Raw genomic sequence first — 21700 nt, 5'->3', positions numbered from 1 at the left:
TGGAGCCAGGGAGGGCCTGGGGATGGGCGCGTCGCAGGGCTCTCCAAAAACAACCGCTCTCCAAAGGATTGCGCCGTAAAATATTAACCAGAGCCCCTAGCGTTTATCACACTGTAAATCTGGGCTTTCAACAACTTTATGACGCTGCGCAGAGACAGGGAGAGAACAACACACTGTTCCCATTGTCATACACAGACTTAACATGCCAGGCCTATTCCCTTCTCCCTCAGTGCCCCTCGCTCGAGCTGGCCGGAGGGGGGTGGTGCAGGAGCCCACGTTCCAGGTCTGGAACACCCACAGGTGTTCTGGAACTACAGATACAAGTACCAAGGTCAAGTCAACCAGCCTTCCTTCGGAGGCGGACAAAAGGAGCATTGTGTGGTTTACTCCGGGAAGGTCTTTTGAGTGAGACTTTGAAACCAAGAGTCTGCCCCGTATGCAAATGCGCCTCCAAGGGCGTTTGCGCTCAGCCAAACCTCCACCCCAGAGGCAGCTGCATTTTGGTGGGGCAGAGTCCATGGCAATTGTGAAGCCCTTGGGATGAACAGCGCTGTAGAAATGTGAAAGATGTTATTAAATTGCATCCTTGGAGGAGGAAATGCTGCAGCGCCGATCCAAGGGGGTATCTAGCGTGTCACTGGACATGGGCAGATACAGGATCAGCTGGTCTGGACACCATCAGACCCCAAACTCAAACCGCACCTCTTTGGCCATTAGAAACAGTTGTCTTAACTGCTACTGTCACTCTCCCTCCCCTGCTCCAACGCCCTCGTGTTCTCCAGCTCCAGGAGCCCCTGAGCTGCCCTGAGATGGACTCGTGGTGTTTTTGAGTCTCCAGGAATGGGTCCATAACACGATGGCCAGGTTTGTGCTCTTCCCGGCCTGACCCCGGTCTAAGAGTTTTGGGGAATAGCCATGCTGCTTGGGGCGTCTCTGCTCTAACCCTCTGGCAGTCCATCCATCAACGGTGCTGGGCTAGCACCCCAGGGCTCTCCAGAAGGAACAGATCACTGGACTTCTCCATACTGGGGCACCTCACCCCAGAGCTCCCACTCAATCTAGCCAGGCCTGTATTTAGCAACATGGATTGGACGGCCCCCTTGAAATCTGTCCCCAATCCCCTTGGGAGCTGTGACTTCCCAGGCTGAGATGCCATGACCAACCCAACCACTCCCTGCACTACCCTGGTTAGGAGAAGGGCTCTGGGATAAATCCTCTGGAGCATCCGCGGGCAGTAGCTACACCATACTGGTCCCACCCCACTGTCGCTGCTTCCCTGGTGCAGCCGAAGGACGGTGTAATGAGTGATAATTACACAAGAGCCCCAGAGAAGGAAGTTTAGATTCAGAGGTTATCAAGTGCATGGAGCACATCTGTGATGGCCGTTAAATGGACCTCTGCAACACACATGCACCCCCACGCACCCCATCACATGCCCGCAGACACACGATGGCCACACCCCTGGACACAAACAGGTGCTCTGACACGTGCATGGAACAGAAAAGACACGGTGGCGTGGGCATGGGCATGGACCCAAACAGGCACCACTGCTCACTCCTGCCTGCACACAGACATATAGAAAAACACACTCAGGGCAATCCCAGACATTCCCCCCCCCACACCCCCTTTCCCCCACACATGCATTTGCTTTTCACACTCAACAGCGAGCAGGCAGAGATGGCACAATCCTCCAAAGCGCCAATGCCCCAGAGCTGGGCACCATGCTGGGTGCCGACCAACCGCCTGGCACTGCGAGGGGGAGCGGCGAGGGGCTGCAAGGAGCCATCCGGGGGGCTGGGATTGGGGCCACTTGCGGGGAGCCCCAGCCGCAGGGCAGGGAGTGCGCGCCCTCAAGGAAATGTGCTCACTCCCGCACTTGGCCTTGCCTGCCGGCTATTTTTATTTTCCTTTTCAGGCCAGTTTCCTTTTTCCGGCTGTTTTGCTACAATTCCACCAGCACTCCAACCTCCCTTTTCCCCTCCCTCCCTTTAGCATTTTCCTTCCTTTCCATTCACTCATCCCTCCCTGATGGTCCATAATGCTCCGCCTGCCTGGTGCTGGTTCTGACACCCACCCCCCCCGGCTTGCTTCAGTCTCCACCCAGCCCCGCGCACCCTGCTCCCAGCCAGCAGGGGATGGCGTAGCCGCAACCGCGTGGCTTTTGGGAGCAGCGAGAGGACCAGACTGGAGAGGGGCAGGGGTTTGGTGGTGGTTATTAGCTGGTCTTTCCTGCAATCGTTTTAAAGCCTTAGTCGCTGGCGGTTCCGTGGTCTTAGGTAGCCACTGGAAGGAGACCTGCTCCCACGCACCCAGGGCCAGTGCGTTCCACACCTCGCTTCCCACGTCCGTGTAACTGCCCTGGCCTCTGTCACGTTCCCCCTTGATAACGCAGCCTTCTGCTGTCAGCGTGAGCTGCTGCTGCTCCCACCCTGCTGCCTGATCGGTCTGCGGCTATCCTAGGTCTCTGAGGCAGGGCTTGAGCCGTGACGTCCAAGGGCACCCATGTGCCTGAATCCGAGTTCAGGCCCGTCTAGGCAAAGCAAGGCCTGGCCTGCACTTTCCCAGGCAGCAGCCTGGGAGTTTCACGGCTGCTCCATGTTATGCGCCCTGGGCCAAGAGAATGGCCCAGTCTGCCCAGTCTTTGCTCTGCTTTCTCTGAGACTGTGCTGCCAGCTCGGGGGGGACTTTGCTCCATGGCTCCCGCGAAGAACCGAGCGAGACGTTCGGACAATGCAAGTCACAGCTCGGAACCCGTCCCGCTGGGAGCTGGCAGGCGGAGGCCCCCCGGCCGCGTCTGGACTCCCCGTAGAAGGTGGCAGGCTGTGGTCCAGAGCGCGAATATCTCTCAGAGACTGGTGGGATGTGTGTGAAGGGAACATGCTACAGTCCCCCGTGCGTACAACCCCTAAGCAAACACTCCCCCTCTGCCAGGCCCTAGGCGACTCGTCTGCCCCCGCAGCCCAAACGACAGACACTCACACCAAGGGCCTGCCGGTCCCACCAGCCCGAGCAGCGTCTCAGGCCTGGCCCTGCCTGCGAGCTGCAAACGCAGCCAGCTGCAGCAATGCCCGGGGAAGCACTGGCTAACGCTGCAAAGCACCTCGCCTAAAAGAGCTCCGGCAGGGCAGCCTTGAGCACATCACTGGGCTGCTACGCAATCCCTTGGCTTGTCCACTGGCTCTGCAGCAGAGAAGGGGACAGCGCGGGCGCCCGGGGCACACATCATCCCACCCTCAGCCGACCAGTGCTGAGAACAAACAGGGAAAACATTACCTCTGGGGGGCCTGCGTGAATCATGCTTCCCCTGGTGCATTGGAAAGGCTGATGGCAGAGACTGGGGGCGATTGAGGAGGGGGCGTTCCCCTCCCCCCCGATATTGTTATAAAAGCTGGATGCAAATTGGCAAAATCTTTGCTATTTTAGGACTCTCGGGGGGGATGGTTGCTGGGGGGCGGGGTAGCTGGTCCCCCCCCTCCATTTAACAATTAAAATGCTCTCTGTATTTGATCTTTTGTTTAGGGAAAGAAGCCCAAACCCAAACAACGTTTTCAATGCAAAGCCCCCTGCAGAGCTAATAGAATGAGGATCAGCAAAACAAGCCGGCGTTTGTTCTCTGCACAAGCTACTGGCTCTCGGGAGCCAAGCAGCGAACTCTGCCCACCCCTGCCCCCTCCCAGCTGACTTTGCTGGGCTGGAGGGGGGCGCAGGGTGAAGCGCTGCTCCCCGCTGAGATGCCAGGGCACGGACAGGAGGGAGCTGTGCTGCTGAAGGATGCTCTGGGAGTTACAGGGAGGGGCATGGGATCCCTGTATGGGATTCGCACACTCGTGGGCATAAACTCCACCCCAGCTCCAGGACCCATGAGTCTGACACCCTTGCACAGGCTGCAGCTGCCACCAGGCGGGAACCCCAGACTGTGAGGAAAGGAGACGGACCCAGCCACCATAGACCAGGACAGGGAAAGCGCAGGCAGGCAGAAGGGGCACAGTATGAGGAGCGGGGCTGGAGGCAGAGGGTCAGGTGTCAAGAGGGAACTAGTTTGGTGAGACACCTGGCAATCAGGACCGCAAACCATTCGCCAGGCTGCTGCCGGCCAACAGTGGCTGCTCGGCCAGTAAAGATCTCTTTCCTCCAACTGTGCCGCAGCACTTCCTGCTAATGACACTGGGCCAGGGTGGGGAAGGGGCAACTCAGCAGTGCTGCCTCTCGTGATTTTATCACATGCCTGGCGATAACTGATTTTCCTTAAAGCCCCAGCTCCTGGAGGCAGGTGATTGTGGGCAACGCTCAGCTTTCTCTCTCTCTTTTTTTTTTTAAAGTCAATTTCTAGCCATTGCCTGCAAACGTGAGCCGAGGGCGCCCTAAGGGCTCAGGAACCAGAAGGCAAAGCAAAAAGGAGCCCCCGGTTTTTTAGATCTCATGATGTTTAAGCCTTTCTGGGGCTGGGCTCAGGCTTTCAGAAGGCTCCCATTGGCGATGCCCCTCAGATTGGTGCAGAGACACTTCCTCTCCGGTTACAACGGCGCGGCAGCCTGTAGCCAGTGAAACAAGGAAGCGCTGGGTCTTGCTGGGGACTGAGCAAGTGAGGGCATGACGGGCCCACGAGGAAACCTCCGTCCCCCTCTCTGGTGAAATCGCACTAACTTCACTCCAAGCGATTTCCCCCGACCAAGAACATAAAGGGGGGTCGGGGTGGCAGGCCGGGATCCTCCGAGTTCCACCCTCCAGCAATGCTTTGGGCAGCCCCACACAGTGGCCGCCAGCCACGCTGCGTGGCATAGCTACGTGGGTCAAAGCCCAGTGTCCCTGGCTGCTTGGCTCCACAGTCTTTCCAGGATGTCTCTAGCACAGCCTTGCTGCACAGCCCTCTCCTGCCATCTAGCGTCGTGCAAACGCCCGGGCCAGGTTCTGTGCTCCACCCCCGGTGTTGGCTTACGTTTGCTCTCAGGCTGAGACTGGCCAAGGGCCTTGGCTGGGCTCGGGTCTCAAGCCCGTGCGCTCTTTGATGGACGGGCGCCCTGCAGAGGATGCGGATGGACCACGGCCGTCCCCCGGCTGATGCAGAGCCAGACTCTGGATGCCAATCTCCTGCCTTGCTCCATGCGCAGGCCTGGCCCCAGTGCAACGGCTGCAGAAAGCCCCCAGCGGCGAGCGGGCCTGGGAAGGAGAGTGACCAGCAGGATTAAGAGAAGCCAGTTCTGCCCTCCCCTGCCCCCGCGCTAGCTCACCAGCATCAGTGGCGCTGAACAGGTTCAGCTGGGGGCAGCATTTGGCCCTGGGTGCTGGGAGCTGGACTTGGGCCTCGGGAGGAAAAGTCCTCTCGCAGAGGGGCTGCGAGCACTTTGCAAACAGTCAGGTGGGCTCAGCCCAGCAGGAAGGGGAAGCTCTCTGGGGCACGGGCCAGGTCCTTCTGTGCTTGTATGGCACCCAGCCCACGTGGGATCCTGAGCAGGGCCTCCGGGCACTCCCTGCCCCTGAGTATTAAATAAAGAGCGATTATCCCCATTTCACAGCTAGGAAAACCCAGGCAGGGAGCGAGGCAGGAATTTGCCCAGGGTTACAAAGAAGGCCAGTGGCAGAGTTGGGGGGAGATGCCTTCCGGCCCTGTTCACTGCTTTAACCACTAGCCCATGCTCTCCCCGCTTGCTGGGGGCAGGGAAAGTGCATAGGAGGGAGAGTGCCGTCTCTTGGGGGAGTGGGGGGGTCATAAGGAGGAGCCCCTCTCCCAACAGTTAGTTTGGGGACTAACCTTAGCCACTGAGGCAGCCTGCGGCGTCGGGAGGAGGAGGGACGTGGGGTTGCCAGGGCACCGCACAGCGGCAAGGCGAAGGAGGGGGCAGGAGTGCAGAGACAGAGAGGGGTGGGGAAGCCAAGGAACACAGGAGGGTAAAAGGGAAGGGACGGGGCAGGGCCTGATGGAAGCAGCTGCCGGCTGAGCTCCTCTCCAGCCGGCCCCACTCACCTGCTCCCTGCTGAAGTTGCTCAGTGCACTGACCGCAGGGCCCTCAGGATCAGGCCCAGAGGGGCTAGCTGGAGCCACCGCCATCGGGTTATCACACATTCCCCCGGTGCATTGGCGGGGGCTGGGGGCAGGAGAGGGCAGAGGCCAAGCCTGCCACAGCCCATTAACCCTCTAGCAGCAGCGCCAGCCGCACCGCTCCGGGGCCGCTTTGCTGGGTCGATGACGAGCAGCCCCGTGGGGTCCCTCGGCCGCTCGCGGCTGTCGCTCCGGTGTGGGCTGGCTCGAGAGGATAGTCACAGCCCTTGCCTGAGCCTGCCTCCCTCGCTTGGGCAGGGTGGTGTCCCGGAACAAGGGAGGCTGGCTCCGTTCCAAACGGAAGGGCAGCAGCATGCTGGCAATGGACCACCCAGCCCTAGGTGCCACTTCTCTGACCTGCCACCTCTCCAGGAACAACCCAGGGGGCTCCACGTTTATTCCCCCCGTCCGGTTCCTAACAGGCTGGCTCAGGGTACAAGCCATCCTTGCTAGAAGAAACCCAGCAGAATCATTTGCATGTCTACAGTTCCCTCAGAGGCAGTCTGGGAGAAGTTCACTTAAAACCGATCAAGGGATTTTTTTCACCCGGTGTATAACTAGCCTGCGGACCCCCCTGCCACAAGATAGCACTGAGGCCAGATGCCTAGCAGGGTTCACACCAGGATTGGGCATTGATAGGGAAAGGTCAGTAGGACTAAAAACCACCCAGGGTTTTGAAAGGGATCTAAACCTTCATGCTTCAGCGCATGAGCCAGACTCTAACTAACCGGGGTCACGAGGAAACATGCCCCATGGGTAGGTTTTCCCATTCCTGCCTGCTGCCGTGTTCTTTGCACCTTGCTCTGAAGCACCTGGTTCCGGCCAGAGTCAGAGAGAGGATACCAGCCGAGATTGGCCCCTGCTCCAAGTTCATATGACAAGTCCTGCGATTAGCATCATACCTACTTTACAGCACGAGAAACTGAGCTTGACCGGCTGGGTGACTTGCCCAAGGCCAGCCAGCTGCAGAGTCAGGAACAGAACCCAGCAGAGTGATTCCGCCCAGCCCTCTGTTTTAACCACTAAGCCAGACTGCCACCGTTACTCTAGGAACTCCACTGTCAGCAGCAGTTAGGTTGTGTCAGCAGGGACAGGTGTGGGAGGTGTGAGAAGCATGGGATGCGGCTTGCTCTCCCGTAGCCATGGTGGCTCTGGAGTGGGGGGCTCATGGGCCTGTCCGGCACACAGAGAGCACATGCCACTTCTCTGAATGCAGTGCCACTCACCTCTCCCTCATCATCCAGGAGTTCAAACAAGGGCCGGGAGCCAGGAGATCTGGCTTCTCTTCCTGGGCCTGCTACCAACTCTGCGAGCGACCTTGGGCACGTCACTTCGGGGACATCTACACTGCAAAAAACACCCTGCAGCAGCTAGTCTCCGAGCCTGCAGGCTGGGGCTCATGCTATGGTGCTAAAAATAGCGGTGTAGATGTTCCCACTGGGGCTCTGAAACCTGGGGAGTTGGGGGCTTGCAGACCTTGAGCTCCAGCCCAAGCGGGAACACCTGCACGGCTACATTTAGTGCCTTAGCGTTAGCCTGCGTCTGTAGGCTCGGGCTCTGAAACCCGCTGCTGCAGGGTTGTTGGGTGTTTTTTGCAGTGTAAACGTACCCTGGTCTCTCTGCGCCTCAGTTCCCCATCTGTACTCCAAGGATAATAGCACTTCTCTGCTCCCAGGGGTATTGTGCGGGTAAACTCCTTTATGCCCGTGAGACACTGTAGTGAAGCAGAGCCATAGATGTACCTACACAGGTCGTTGCAAAGGGTTACTGTTGCAGCAGAGGGAGCGTACCCGCAAGACAGCCCCACAGAACAACTGGGAGTTGCACGGGCTACTCCGATGAGTCTGCACCACCTCCTTCAGCCAGCAGAGGGAATTCTAGTTTAGTGATCAAATCTGGTCCCCAGACTGAAGAGCCGTCGACTGTATTTTTGCTGCAAGGAAGGGAAAGGATGGTAGTAAGATGTGACTGCAGCTCGGGTAGGCCAGACCTGCGCTAGCTTTAATTCAACTGGCATGGCTAAAAATAGCAGCCAAGGCATAGAGGCCCAGACTTCCACTCCAGCTGTACAAACTCTAGAAGAGAGGGGGGAATTCGTGTTTTCTAGATCAAATATCCAGAATCAGTAAGGGAAGACGTTTTATTTTCAAGCTTCTGAGAAGCTGCAAACAATGGGGCGTTCACACCCAAGAATTTAAAGCAGGCAGAATGTGTTGGTAAGAGAAAAATTGTTATTCATGAAACAAACTATCCACTCCCCCACCATCTGGGGGTTTTTAATTATCACCGTTATGGCATTTCAGCGTTGGATACACTGGGGATTTATGTATTTCCCAAGCTCATGGATTTGAAGGATTTTTGCCGAGGTTTTGTTTTGGTGCACGGAAAACGCGCTCCTTTCCGACGCTGCTCCTTCGGGGAGGCTCATGTTTAAATGTCAGGCAGCCAGTATCATAGAATATCAGGGTTGGAAGGGACCTCAGGAGGTCATCTAGTCCAATCCCCTGCTCAAAGAGGGCCAATCCCCACACAGATTTTTGCCCCAAATCCTTAACTGGCCCCCTCAAGGATTGAACTCACAACCCTGGGTTTAGCAGGCCAGTGCTCAAACCACTGAGCTATCTCCCCCCCGTAAGTAAAAGGATGTTTCTTTATGATCTCTGCTCACCGCCTATGACGTTCACTTGTCTGCACTAGGCTGGCTGGGTGCTTCTCGAAGAGCTGCAGGGGCTCAGTGAATCTCAGACCAGCTCCCTCTGAACTCATACTCACCGCTGGTGTAAGAGGGCCCACTGACAGCAATGGAGTGGCACTCCCTAACTCCAGCAGAGAACTTGGCCCTTGGTGTTGTGTTTCTGACCAAGTAGATACCTTGACCAACAGCCACGATGCAGAGTACAGCAATGGCATTGTCCCATGAAGAGCAGAGAGAAGGAGATTCATAGATTCCAAGGCCAGAAAGAACTACTGTGATCAAACACTTTTTACTCCACCAGCCATGGCCACAGAGGGATTTGAACCGCTGCCCTCTAGAATGGCAAGCAGGAGCCGAGTCCCAATGCCACCTCATATAGATACAAGACTTTGCTCAGCAGCCACTGGCTAGGATGTCCCTGAATGTCCTAATGCACCACTCAGCATGACTCCACAGCAAGTCGTGTCCTCTGGTGAAGCTAATGGGAGCAGCTCTGCCTCCAGGGCTGGAGCCCTACCAGCAACAACTGGTTTTCTATAACTGATTAAAGGGCGAGTTCTGGTGCCTCTCTTCTAGCAGCAGGGGATTTGTTTTGCTGGTAGGAAGAGGACAGTAGTTACCACAGCATAAATGACGAGCAACTAAAGGCTGGTTTTACATCTAGGCAGCACAGCCTTCCCCTTAGCACCACGAGGCAACATCAGTTCAGCCCTGACCCAGAGGGAAGAGCACCACTTCCTGAGTCACCAACCCCACTTCCTACAGCACTTTGGCTTTCCCTTGTCCACTTGCAAGTGTCCACCACAAAGAACGATGGGAAGAGAAACCCGGCCCCGAGAGGCGATACAAGTGGTTCTCAATTGTCTATTCTTCCTGGTTTTTCCAGGAGATGGCAGCAGCTGTAGAAAGTCCATTTCATTCTCCGCACCAGCCTGTTGAGCGCAGGTTGGAAGAACGAGGGAGAGAGAGCTAGTTCAAACCCAGGGAATGTCAGGGGGATCTAAGATTTCCTAGACTACTTGCCACGATGGCTACCATGCCCAGCCTTTCCTGAAGCAGCAACCCTTCAGAAGCTAGATGGCTTTCTTCCCAGCACCTTCCGGGCTATGAAGCCAATATTGCATGTCAATGAACAGCCCCGGGAAAGCAGCAGACATCATCTCAGGTGGTGCAGTTGTAACCCACACACCTCCTGGGTGTGGTGCTCTGTCCCATCGAGTGGTACTGAGACCACTTAAAGAGAGAGATAAAATGAGTCTACTCTACAGGGAGATGGCCTTTAGCTCATGCGGTAGGGCCCACGTAGTTAAGCTCCACAGGTCCCAGATTCAATCCCACCCACCAACAACAGGTCTGTCAGTGTTACACAGTGTGAGAGAGTTCCTAGCAGACAAGAAGCATTTTCATAATCCAGGAGCCTCTTGTTACCCTATTACCCTCTTCTTTCACTGCCTGCTCGCTGCCCTGTCCTTCCAAATTCCTAACATACAGACCCGCCGGAGCCAAGGCCCCCGCTGTGGAAATGTCCAACAAAGTTTTATTCAGCACAAAGGAGCAAATTCTGTTGATGCCACTCAGCTGATTTCAGGGCTGAATCTGACCCTCAGTATTTGCTACCTGGAACAGCAGCAGAGCGGGCCATGAGCACAAGAGACGTCCCTCTCCAGTCCCCACAGAGAAGGATGGGATGCAATGGAAAGCCTGCCCCAGCACCGCCTGCTTCACCCAACGGCAGAACCAAGAAATCAGAAGGCCAGGAGTTTCCAGGAAATCAGTGTTGCTTACTGGCTAGTACGGAGGTGGTGGTACAATCCCAGGTACTCAGCACCCATGGGGAGGGCACCATACCCTGCTTCCTACTGACCCTATGTGTCCCAGTCCTTTGAGTGGAGAGAGAACAGCTTCTCCCAGCAGGTGACCAAGTTTTCCACTGTTCGCGCTATCACCTTCAGCTGCTTTCTCCTGTTGCCCTGGCCTCTGGGTCGCGGTTTCTCTGTAGCTGTTGACAGACTCTTCTGTTAGCAAAGGAAGAAAAACAGTCACGGCAATGAAAACCAAGGCCTAGATACAGACGCCGAACAGGACAGAGACCAGTTCAGGGCTGTTCGTACCCCAGGAGCATGTGGGGAAAAGCAGTGGGGAGGGGCATAGCACTGGAAAATGAGGGTCCCCAAGCATGCATGTAACCCACTGGCGAGGGTGTGGGACCTGTAACACACACACTTCCCAGGGGCTTGCGTGCGCTCTGCTGGATACCTGGACGCGCACGTGCACATCTGGCCGTACAGGAGAGAAGCCACCTGTGAGGTGCGGGGTTGTACCATCAAGTATCACTCTCCAGAGAGGGTGGGTGCGTTCCAACCTGGTGGAACGTCCCAAGGTAAAACTTCCAACAGGGGGGGATAGGGCACGGAGGTATTTCTCCTATATATTTATATATATTTCAACAACAGCCTAGAATCCTCATAAATAATCCCAGCATTGGATATTGGCTAATTAATGCAGACCACACACATCTAGTATGGAGGAAAGTCACCTGGTAAGTGGAGAAGACACAAGATCTGTTCCCCAGAGGACTTGAAATGGTTCCCTCCCCCAGGTATCAGTCTCCATTCATAGGCGCTCCGATCGATCAGCTATTCAGACCAGTCAGCCACATTCCCCAATGAGACGACACTAAATAAATTAGTTACTCTGACAAATTGGGTGGAGGAGGGGGCGGAGCCGGGGATTTCCTGAGACTGTGCCAGGTAACCTGAGCTCATCGGCAGAGTCTTGCACAAGGGCATCAAACATCCGAATGGATTCCCTCAGCTTGGGCTTTCCCCCGCGACTCTCCCAGGTGAAGAGTATCCATTAATGAACCCAGCACTAGTGCCAGATAGGGAGAGGGTGGCTATCAGCTTGGGGTTTCCCCAGGGTTCTCCCGCAGGAGACGGCTAAGGGAATTCATTTCAGACAACAGCACAGCTCAGTGACAGTTCGAAGGCATCGTTTCTGGCAGGGGCGGCTCCAGGCACCAGCGCACCAAGCGCGTGCCTGGGGCGGGAAGCCGCGGGGGGCGGCCTGGTGGTCCCTGTAGGGCGGCAGTCAGACAGCCTTTGGTGGCATGCCTGCGGGAGCTCCGCCGGTCCCGCGGCAATTCGGTGGCGGGTACGCCGAAGGCACGGGACCGGCGGACCTCCCGCAGGCATGCCACCAAAGGCTGTCTGACTGCCATGCTTGGGGCGGCAAAAGCCATAGAGCCACCCCGGATTTCTGGGTGCCCAACAAAGACAAGGTGGGTGAGGTAATATCTTTGATGGGACAAATGTCTGGTGGTGAAAGAGATACGCTTTTGAGCTTGTGCAGACCTGAAGAAGAGCTCAAAAACTTGTCTCTTTCACCGCCAGAAGTTGGTCCCATAAAAGACATTACCTCACCCACCTTGTCTCTCTAATATCCTGGGACCAACAAGGTTACAACACTTAAACTTCTTAATGAATGGCTGCTATTTTTTGCACTGTGCCAGCTGCATGGCAGAAGAGAAAAGCAAGCCCTGACCTTGTGGATTTTCTTGCAGTTCTGTTTGGTCACAGACTCCGTGTTGCTGACCACCTGCATCACAGCCACCACTTCAGGATTCCTCCAGGGGCCTCTGACCATGTCCCTGAGAGACATGCTCATGGTGGAGATAGACAGCAGGATTTTCTGCTCCTGAACAAAGAAAGATGCAAAATCCAGATGTGCAGAGGCTGCCAACTCAAGCAGAAAACTCTATGATTAAGTAGAGGAGCCAGTGGTAGCTTAATACAACCTCGGGGTCCCAGCATCTTAGATCACTGGAGTAAATAGTGCCCTAAAATATAGTCGTCGGCGTCGCCCAACCCTGCCAAAAAAAGTCCCTTCCCCCACTCTGTACCGTAATGCCCACTAGAATACAGCTTAGGGAAGCTGTTCTGCCGACCGCTTGGGGAACAAGGCATGAGGCTGTGGCCACAGGCAGTGTCACCGTGGAAGTGATAAAAGTGTTACCTGCTGCCCATCCACCTGCACCGCCACGTTAGCACTGCTGCTGCCTAGCAGGCTCGCCTCCACCCCAGCTGCTAAAGAGACCTGCAGCCTTTCCCTCAAAGGGCAGGTCCTGGGCACATCCATTTCCCTTTTTTGATGACCCCCCCGCACACACACACACACACACACACACTTCCCCTTGTTTGAATACAAAAGAAGAAGCCCTCAGTTATTAGCTACACAAAAGCTGTGGGGCAGAGCAAACAGCAAAATCCTCAGGTGTTAATAAATAACCGAGGGCTTTTTAGCTACACAAAAGCTGCCGGGCAGGAACTCAGAACAGAGCAAACAGCAAAATCCTCAGGTGTTAGCAGTGAACCGTGTGAAAGCAAAGGGGCACATATCGCAATGAACTGGTTAGCGTGCCGACGCCCTACTGCCTCCTCCTGGATAGAATCGTAACTGCTCCAATAGCAAATGGCAGTTCGGAGTCCCAGGGTTTCGAGTTCTATCCCCTGCTGTAGCCACGGAGCTCTGAGGTGCCCTGGTGTACAGCACAGGGACAACACTGCCTGCAGACTTGTCACACCAGGGTCAAGAGTGGGACTGGAACGTCTGTGAGGGCACGTCTTCACTACCCGCCGCATCGGCGGGTAGCAATCGATCTATTGGGGATCGACTTATCGCGTCTAGTGAAGACGCGATAAAATCGATCCCTGATGGCTCTGCCGTCGACTCCGGAAATCCACCGCGGCAAGAGGCGGAAGCGGAGTCGACGGCGGCGCGGCAGCGGTCGACTCGCCGCCGTCCTCACAGCCAGGTAAGCCGACCTAAAATACGCCACTTCAGCTACGCTACTCACGTAGCTGAAGTTGCGTATCTTAGGTCGACCCCCCCCATAGTGTAGACCTAGCCTATGTCTCAGACACTTGTGGCTGGGCTTTGTCTAGCGAGGGGAGTGTGTCGAACTGGCTCGAGAGCGAGCGCCAGTCACAATTTGGCCGTGTCTCTGCTGCCACGAAATGCTGAGTGGCCCTGGCATGAGAGTTAGTCACCGCTGGGCAGTTTGGGTGGCCACTCACGCATTCCCACAACACCTGGCTTTCCGGTACTTCTGGAATGGCGTGGGCCCACCCCACCGGCGCGACCTTGCGCACGTGGGGCATAGGAAGTCGTGCTGCAGACGCCATTTTGAGGAGCGCACCGCTCCACCCCTGCTGGGGGGAACTCGCACGCATGGCGTGCATGAGGTCACGTTGCACAGATGACGCCATTTTGAAGGCGTGCCAGTCCAGCCTTGCCATGTGACCTCGCATGCACAGCAAGGGGGGGGAGCAGTGCGCTCTCCAAAATGTCATTTCCTGTCCGATACTGGACAAAACCACCTCTGGTTTTGTCTCAGTCCCGGACAGGGAACAAACCACCCAAGAAGAAGACTCTGCAGCTTAAAACCAGACAAACGGCCTGCCTACATGCACTGCAGGATCGCCTGCTGTGTGACCCAGTATTGTACAGACTCACATCTCAGCCCCCACTCTCTTTCTCACACCCATTCAATGGCCAAACCTGTGTGAAAACAGGAAGAGAACCCACGTCACCCTGTTCCACATACACAGACAGTGCTCACTGAGCTAAAGGGAAGTACCGACTGTTAGCTAGCGGTACAGGGCTGATGACACACAGTTGAGCAGTCCTGATTTCATCTAGCACAGGATGCTGGTGTACACACACACACACACCCCAAAGCACGTTGCAGAGAAAGCATTTACCTTGTTAGAGAGGCAGGCTAGGCCAGCTCTCCCCCTCCTTGGGGTTTCAGCAGATCGAGTCAAGTTTTTCTGTGTAAAATAAAAGGATTACAAGCTGCTCGGCTTTGGGCCTTTCCCCCCGGCTCCCCTGAAGTTACTATCCCGCGCTCTCAAGCTATATGCGCTGGGGAGAAGAGACCCATGGAACTGAGCAGAGCACCCCATGAAGCTCTATGGCTGGCTTGATGGGGGGAGAGTGCCCCTTACAAAAATCTCCTGGCACTTTTCATGGGGGTGGGGAGTTTGCTGTTGCCTTGGCAGCTGAATTCCAGTGGCACTCTTGGTACGCACTTCCCATTCGCAGGGAACACTGTTATAGTCCAGCAATGCCTAAAGGCCCAGGTAGGATGGACGCCCTATTCTGCTGGGCGCTGTACCCACATCAGCGAAGCCACGGTCCCTGCTCCAAAGGCCCGACACAGTCTAAGACAACCCGTGCCACATGGCCAGATAGCTACATTTGTCTACCCGCCCGCCCACCCGCCGGGGACTGTCCGCTCCACTCACCAGGTTCTGGAGCTCATCAAAGATCACGGCTTGGTATTGCCGCAGGATTTCCACAATGCTGCACTTTGCCTTGCCCTTGCTCAGCACCGATACAAGCAGCAGCAGCAGCAGAACAGCACAAAGGAGAGTCCTGGGGAGAATCTAGATGGGAAAGAACAAGGCAGCTTCAGCATTGTACACTAGTGCCAGGCACTGGAGACCTGCCTTCCCTTTGCCTTTTAGGCTGAAAGGAAGCTGGTTTCGCTTGTGTGGTTTAAAAGCAGAATGGTCGGCTGTACAGGGAGGGGTCAGCGTGGACTCCAGAAGTGCATATGGGGAGCTCCTATATAAGAAGTGGAAAGTATGAAGAGTACATTGGACTACAGTATAAATAAGGTATCCTTTGGGAATACATGTCCCTGAGTCAGCTAACCAGGTTGTGCAGCATTCCCGACAGATTTGGACTTTATCAGATCAGGGGAGAGGAAACTCCAAAGCTGAGAGGCCCTCCTGGAGAACACGCTGCCAGCACTTCCTCCTCCTTTTAGAGCAAAGGGGCTTCAGTCATGGGAGAGATGCAGTCTTAGGTCGGATGGTCCCAGGCCATTTCAGGGTCAAATCCAAAGACTTCATTTAGAATTAATGGCAAGAGCATCTCAGTCCTTGGAGAGGTGTTTTTATGTGTCCAAACAAAACTGGGGGCAGCTGTCACGATGGTGCATAGGGACAGAGGAGGCCCGAATAGGCAGAAGAATGGCTGCTGTGTGGGAAGCCTATTTTGTCACATTTTAAAAAGGTGCTGAATATAAAATACAGGAGCAATAAAATCCAGTGAGACATGGTCTCTTGTGCAATTGTTCTGCATTGTTCCAGCTTCTCAAAAAGTTCCTTTAATCCAGGTGCTCAGCGGTCTCACACAGGAACGAAACAGACGCTTTTGATGGCTAAATGGGGGGGAAACAGCCTACGCAGCTCCCTGCTTGCATTGGTGCAGCACGGATCCCTAGTCAAACCTTCAGGCTTCAGGCTTTCCACGCAGTACTGAAGCCAGCCGTGGCACAGCACTGAAGCCAAAGCTTTGATATCTGAGACTGTTGAGTGGATGAAGTAAGTAAATTGTATCTCAGTGCTTGTCCTGTCTTTGAAAAATCAATGATCCTCAGACGCGTCAAGGAATGGTCTAGGTTTACTTCCTTCGGCCCCAGCGAAGGGAGTGGAATTTCTATTTGGGTGTGGCAGAATCTTCTCAGATACGCCAGTTGCACAGCTTTGTTTTCTCTGTACATTTCCCCAAGAGAAGGGAGATCTCACTCCAGAGCAAACTTCAAACCAGCACAGAAGATATAAATAACGCTCAAAGCCATTCATCAAAATGCCAGCTTCGCTGCAAACGGAATATCCCTTTCCACACAGACACCGGCCAAAGCCTAAGGGTTGCTACTCAGGAAGGCTTCCCCACAGAGGAAAGAAGGCCATGCAATTTCACTTGAACTATTAAGTAAAGGACTCTTTCCATAAATATCAAATTCCGGAACAGAGCAACACTTGCACCATTTCCAAGCAGCTGGGACGGGTACTACATTTTCAGTCCTTAATATGTGAAGAAACACAGTCTGCCGTTAAAAAGACAGGCTGGCTACACTCTCAAAGGCTATGACCCGCGATTCTCACAACTCACGTGACCAGCCTGGTGGAGGGGTGCCCGTAAGAGATACACGCTTGTGGAAGGAAGACTCTAACGAACAAATCATGAGAACTGTTTTCTCTTAGTAATTGGCACTGTTCAGAGGTGGAAAAAGTTATTATAGTTAATTCACATGCCTGGGGATTACGAATTCTCTCTCCATGACAGTTTGACGGTTTTGGCCCCTGCCCCCCTTACACACACACACAACATCATTTCAAAATTGGCATCACTTAATATTTGTTAATAGCATCCAGGAAAAGTTCATTCTGGGTTTAGAAGTCGCCTCCTTCCATGGAAGGACCAGGAGTGATTTGTAAGGTTAAGAACAGGTCTGTGAACTGGGAAGAAAAACTCAGGTATTAAATTGTGCTTTGCATATGCCTGAGGGGGCTAATCTTGTCTTTCCTGGCTTTAATCCTCTAGCAAACAGAGACAGATAAGGGAAATCACCAGTATTGATAGAGCACTTCCTGGTGGCACATGCTCTAAACTCAGCGGCATAGAATCTGCTCTAGCAGAAATCACTTTGGTCCCCACACGGTGTCCTGGCTTGCACTGTCCTGATGACCCCTGTCGCTTTGGGTAGCTTGGAGGGCGGAAGGGGTCTGGTTGGCTCTGCCTTAAACCTGGCAGACAAGCCCGGAGGAAATCGATGTCAACACACTGCTAATTAAGGCCAGAGCTTCCCCCCTCCGCCAATGCACTGATTCTGATACACTTCAGGGCTAGGAGTTTGTCTCCCCTGCAGAAGGGTCTCTCTCCCTGGCTCGGCTGCCCCCGATCACACCAGCAGGCTGATGCGTTGTGCTCTTTTCACAGAGCGGGGACGAGCCCCCAGTGGACCCCCCCATCCCCCAAGTATCTACACACGCCCACGCTGGCTCCGTGCAATGAACGGGCTCCAGCCATGAGCCAGCACCAGGACGGGGGAAGATCCTGCCCTTTCCAGAAACAAGCAGCCGCCGCTGCAAAGCGGGAACATTTACAGGAAAGTCTGGCCCGTGGCGAGCGGGGTTTCTCACTGAGGAACAGTCCCTGGGGGCCGGTGCTGAGTGGGAATTTCCAGTCCCTTCTCCTGGATCTAGCTGGAATCGGTGCTTCTCCTATGCGGGGGGGGGACCCCACATGGTCCCCAAATGCCCTCTCAGCCCCCCCCCCCGGGCGCAAACTTCCAGGTGGCAGCTGCCGCTGGCTGGGATCAACCCCCCTCCCCTCCCCCGGGACACTCACCATTTATCGCTCGCGGTGCCGATCCCCACATCTGCAAATGCCCGGGGAGGGAGGCTGCATGGTCCCCTACGGTCCCTCCAAGCTCCAGGATGCCCGGCGCAGGGGACCTGTCTCAACCGGGGCCCCTGCCGCTCCCTCTCCTGCCCCAGCTGGGTCCCAGCATTTGAACTTGGCTCCAGGAGCGAATAGTAGGAGTGGGAGGGGATAAAGCGCTCGCAGCTCTAGTCCCACCCACCCCCCCGCCGCCCCCAGATCCTGCCTGACCCAGTTATCCCAGCCGGAGACCTGCACCTGCCCTCCCAGAGCTGGAAGAAGGGGAAAGGGGGCGGGCTGTGGGGGGGGGGGGAGTGAAGCAGCCTCTTAAAGCCTCGGCAGAGGGGTAGGATCATGGCAGATGATAACAACTTGTTTCTAGAGGAGCTGGAGAAGAAAGTCTCTGCCTGGGCGTGGAGGGTCAGGGCTGATCGCTGTTTTACAGCGCAAACTGCTGGGAGTCGAGTCCCAGGGTGCGGAGGGTGGGATTTTCGGGGTGCTCCTGCAGGACCTGTCTGAAGAAGGTGCTTTTGGACAGCCTGTGGCACTCCTGGCCTGAGGAGGTTGTGAAGGCTAGGGCTAATAACAGGGTTTCAAAGAGAACTGGATAAATTCATGGAGGTTAAGTCCATTCATGGCTATTAGCCAGGATGGGTAAGGAATGGTGTCCTTAGCCTCTGTTTGTCAGAGGGTGGAGATGGATGGCAGGAGAGAGATCACTTGATGATTACCTGTTAGGTTCACTCCCTCTGGGGCACCTGGCATTGGTCACTGTCGGGAGACAGGATACTGGGTTGGATGGACCTTTGGTCTGACCCAGTCTGGCCGTTCTTATGACCTGTCTATGGAGCAACAAGGGCAAGTCCCTTCTGGGTTTCAACCTAAATTTCAAACCTTGATTGTGAACTCTTTGGGTCAGGGAGCTTGTTCCATGTATGTACATTGCCAAGTCTAGGACAGGACTACCACCCTACAGGTAATAAATAACCATCTGCCTTCCTAAATGGTTCAACCACCACCACGACCTCCACAAAGTCTCCTGAAGGCCAGTCTCAAACTGAAGCACCTGGTACCAGCTCCATCAGGCACGCAGAGGGCCAGGTAAGGCTTCCAAAACACTCTGGAACTACTACTGCTACTGCTGAAGACAGCCACGCCTAGGCCAAGCTGCCAGAGGTCTGAAGATCCTGAAACAAAAGCAAGAGGAAACACTTGGGAATTCTGCTTTGGAAATAAGGTGTTGGCTCCATCCTTGCTCTCACAGAACCACCTGTTGGGGCTGAGAATGATTGCTGTGGAGCTAACCGCTGTCAAAGATCCCGGATCGTGGCAAGCCAGACCTTTCCCTTTCAGTTTCTGCTAGCAATGTGTTTTAATCCTTAGCAATTTCTGAAAGGGGATCTAAAATGGAATTAACCTACTTTAGTGCTCAGAACTGCACTTTGTACTATAAAATCATCTTGCTAGATGTTATCAATTTATAGAAGTTCGTGTGAGTAGCCAGTGTAATATGGTTAAGACACTTGAGCTCTGTATACACACAAATAAAGAGAGGTTAAAAAGGTACCTTTGTTGGCCTCAGAGGAATGAGCTCAGAATCATATTTGGAGTGTGAAGTCAGCTAAACCTAATTTAAATTCTTCTCACCGTGATTTTTACAGAACAAATTGTGGATGGCTAATCTAAAGATCTGACAGCAACCAAAAGCATGCTAGGCACCTGGGTATTACTAAGACACGGCCCATGCCACAAGTTTACAACTACATTCATACATGATGTAACAAAGATTAATGGAACAACAAAGAAGGAATGGGTTAAGAGCAACAGTTACTTGGCAAAGAAGAGGGCGCAGAACCATGAAGCAAAAACGTGTGGCTTTTAGGAGACTTGAATAACCCAACTCAATTCTTACAGACGTCTTGGCAGCACTAAGCCGTCCAGAGGGATCTGAGAGGGGAATGGTCTGCTGGATCATCAGTTGAAGCAGGAGGAACTATGTATACTCAAGGACACACCACTGAAGGCTGGATCCAGACATGTTTATTGTGCTCTACGTGCATATAAATAAAATGTACAGGTTCAAAAATCCATTTTCAAAATGTTAAGACATCTAAAAACATTAAGCTGGTAAAGGGTAGGGTCCATTTAAAAAAAAAAGCATCAACAATTCAGGGCATTTTGAAAGGTAAGGTGAAAGGTAGAAACACTGGGTGGCAAGAGGAATTTCATGCTCGAAAGGAAACCAATCCATGTGCTGGTACATAGCCCTCACATCCCGATGCTTTCAATACCCCACTCTGTGCCTCAGCACTGGGAGAGAGAGTACATTTACCCTGAAGGTGAATTTTTGTATTAGTACGTTGCTACATTTTATGCTCTTTAAATAAGGGAAAGTTCACTCCAATCTCACACAAAGTCTGAATGAATGGACTTTGTGTTGGGAACAAAGCAAGTGCAGGGGAGGATGGAATTCAGCCCTCAACCAATGGGCAGGGATGGGATGTGGGGGTCAGCGTCCCAACCCTCCAAACCCCTCTCCCCTATTTGGGACTTTCCCAGACATTGGATCCAACAAGCCCTTCCCCAGCCCATTCCAAAGCAGAGTGTAAAAACCCCACTGTGTTCCATCCAACACAGCCTCAGTGCAGGACTTAAGGGCCATATAGGGCTTTTCAGGCCCTCTGTACTTGGGTGACCGTGAAGCCCAAGCTTGCTGCCCTGATTACTATTGTATGTAGATTGTCTAGCACGTTTCTAGCATTGTGGCACTTTCCAACCAAGAGGAACAGTCCCCTCCCCCAAAGATCTTACAACCTAAAGAGACAAAGGACAGATGAGAAGACAGGGAAGGGACACCATCTATAAGCAGAGGGGTCAGGATAGGCCCCATAGGTACTCAATACAGTATGTAAATGACATTTGTTAATATATGCAGTAGCCATGTTGGTCCCAGGATATTAGAGAGACAAGATGGGTGAGGTAGTATCTTTTATTGGACCAACTTCTATTGCTTTAAGCTTGTCTCTCTCACCAACAGAAGTTGGCCCAATAAAAGATCTCACCCACCTTGTCTAATTTGTTAACACATTTTTTCAAGCTGACCCCCTGCAGAACCATTATTAGTTTGACCCAACTCTGGGAAATCCTAGTTAAACTATCCCCTTATCTATACCTCCCCACCCCAACCAACTAACACCCCTGTCCTCTCTCAGTACGGTTAACCCAGACTCAGCCCCTGCATCCCCCATGCAGAGAACCGTCACTCTGCCTCTGCATCAGCGACAGAAGGAAAGTCACTGTTGGTGGTGGAGAATCTCTTGGGATAGTGGAGGTCTTCCCTCTCCATGCTGCTTGCCTGAACAGCTGCAGGCCTGAGCCTTTGAAAATTTACAAGCCCCCAGCACACTAATGAGGTATACCTTTCTTAATGAAGGTGCAATTGCACAAGTTCTCACCAGCTACCTGAGAGAGAACACATGGGCTTCATTTCGCATTTATAAATCTGGAAGAAAAACTTTCATCAAGAGTGGCCACTCCTTAAACAATGTGGCACTTAAAGCAAAAGAATATGAGAAAGCTTGGCAGACAGATACATTCCTCACACGGGCATCTTTGTAAGGAGTAGCTGGCCTTTCATAGGGTACCCACCCACTCGTCAGATCCAACCACCCTGCATTTACTCTTTGACATGCAACAGTCACTGCGATGGAGGAGATGGTGGTCAAATAGAA

General features: G+C 53.9%; 1 protein-coding gene across 1 annotated transcript; it reads right to left on the bottom strand.

The window, feature by feature from the left end:
- Nucleotides 1-10428: 10428 nt before the first annotated feature.
- Nucleotides 10429-18022, bottom strand: CUNH20orf204 (chromosome unknown C20orf204 homolog). Its single transcript, XM_026652627.2, has 5 exons — nt 17937-18022; nt 15041-15181; nt 14495-14563; nt 12276-12428; nt 10429-10747 (listed from the first exon to the last, which is right to left on the bottom strand). Exons 1-5 carry the CDS (start codon nt 17937-17939, stop codon nt 10598-10600), a joined length of 516 nt encoding a protein of 171 aa, XP_026508412.1. The 5' UTR covers nt 17940-18022; the 3' UTR covers nt 10429-10597.
- Between the last annotated feature and the right edge of the window lie 3678 nt (nt 18023-21700).

The sequence above is a fragment of the Terrapene carolina genome, unplaced genomic scaffold (genome assembly GCF_002925995.2).
Source record: "Terrapene carolina triunguis isolate 2854851 unplaced genomic scaffold, T_m_triunguis-2.0 Scaffold130, whole genome shotgun sequence".
In the NCBI taxonomy this organism is placed as follows: domain Eukaryota; kingdom Metazoa; phylum Chordata; order Testudines; family Emydidae; genus Terrapene; species Terrapene triunguis.
This window is presented reverse-complemented; position numbering and strand designations above follow the sequence as displayed.

Excerpts from the sequence above, each read along its gene's own strand:
- CUNH20orf204 (XM_026652627.2), bottom strand. Across the intron at positions 12,429-14,494 it reads TAGCCTGCCTCTCTAACAAG|GAGCAGAAAATCCTGCTGTC; the intron begins GTAAATGCTTTC and ends TTCTTTGTTCAG. Across the intron at positions 10,748-12,275 it reads ACTGCAAGAAAATCCACAAG|AAGAGTCTGTCAACAGCTAC; the intron begins GTCAGGGCTTGC and ends CTTTGCTAACAG.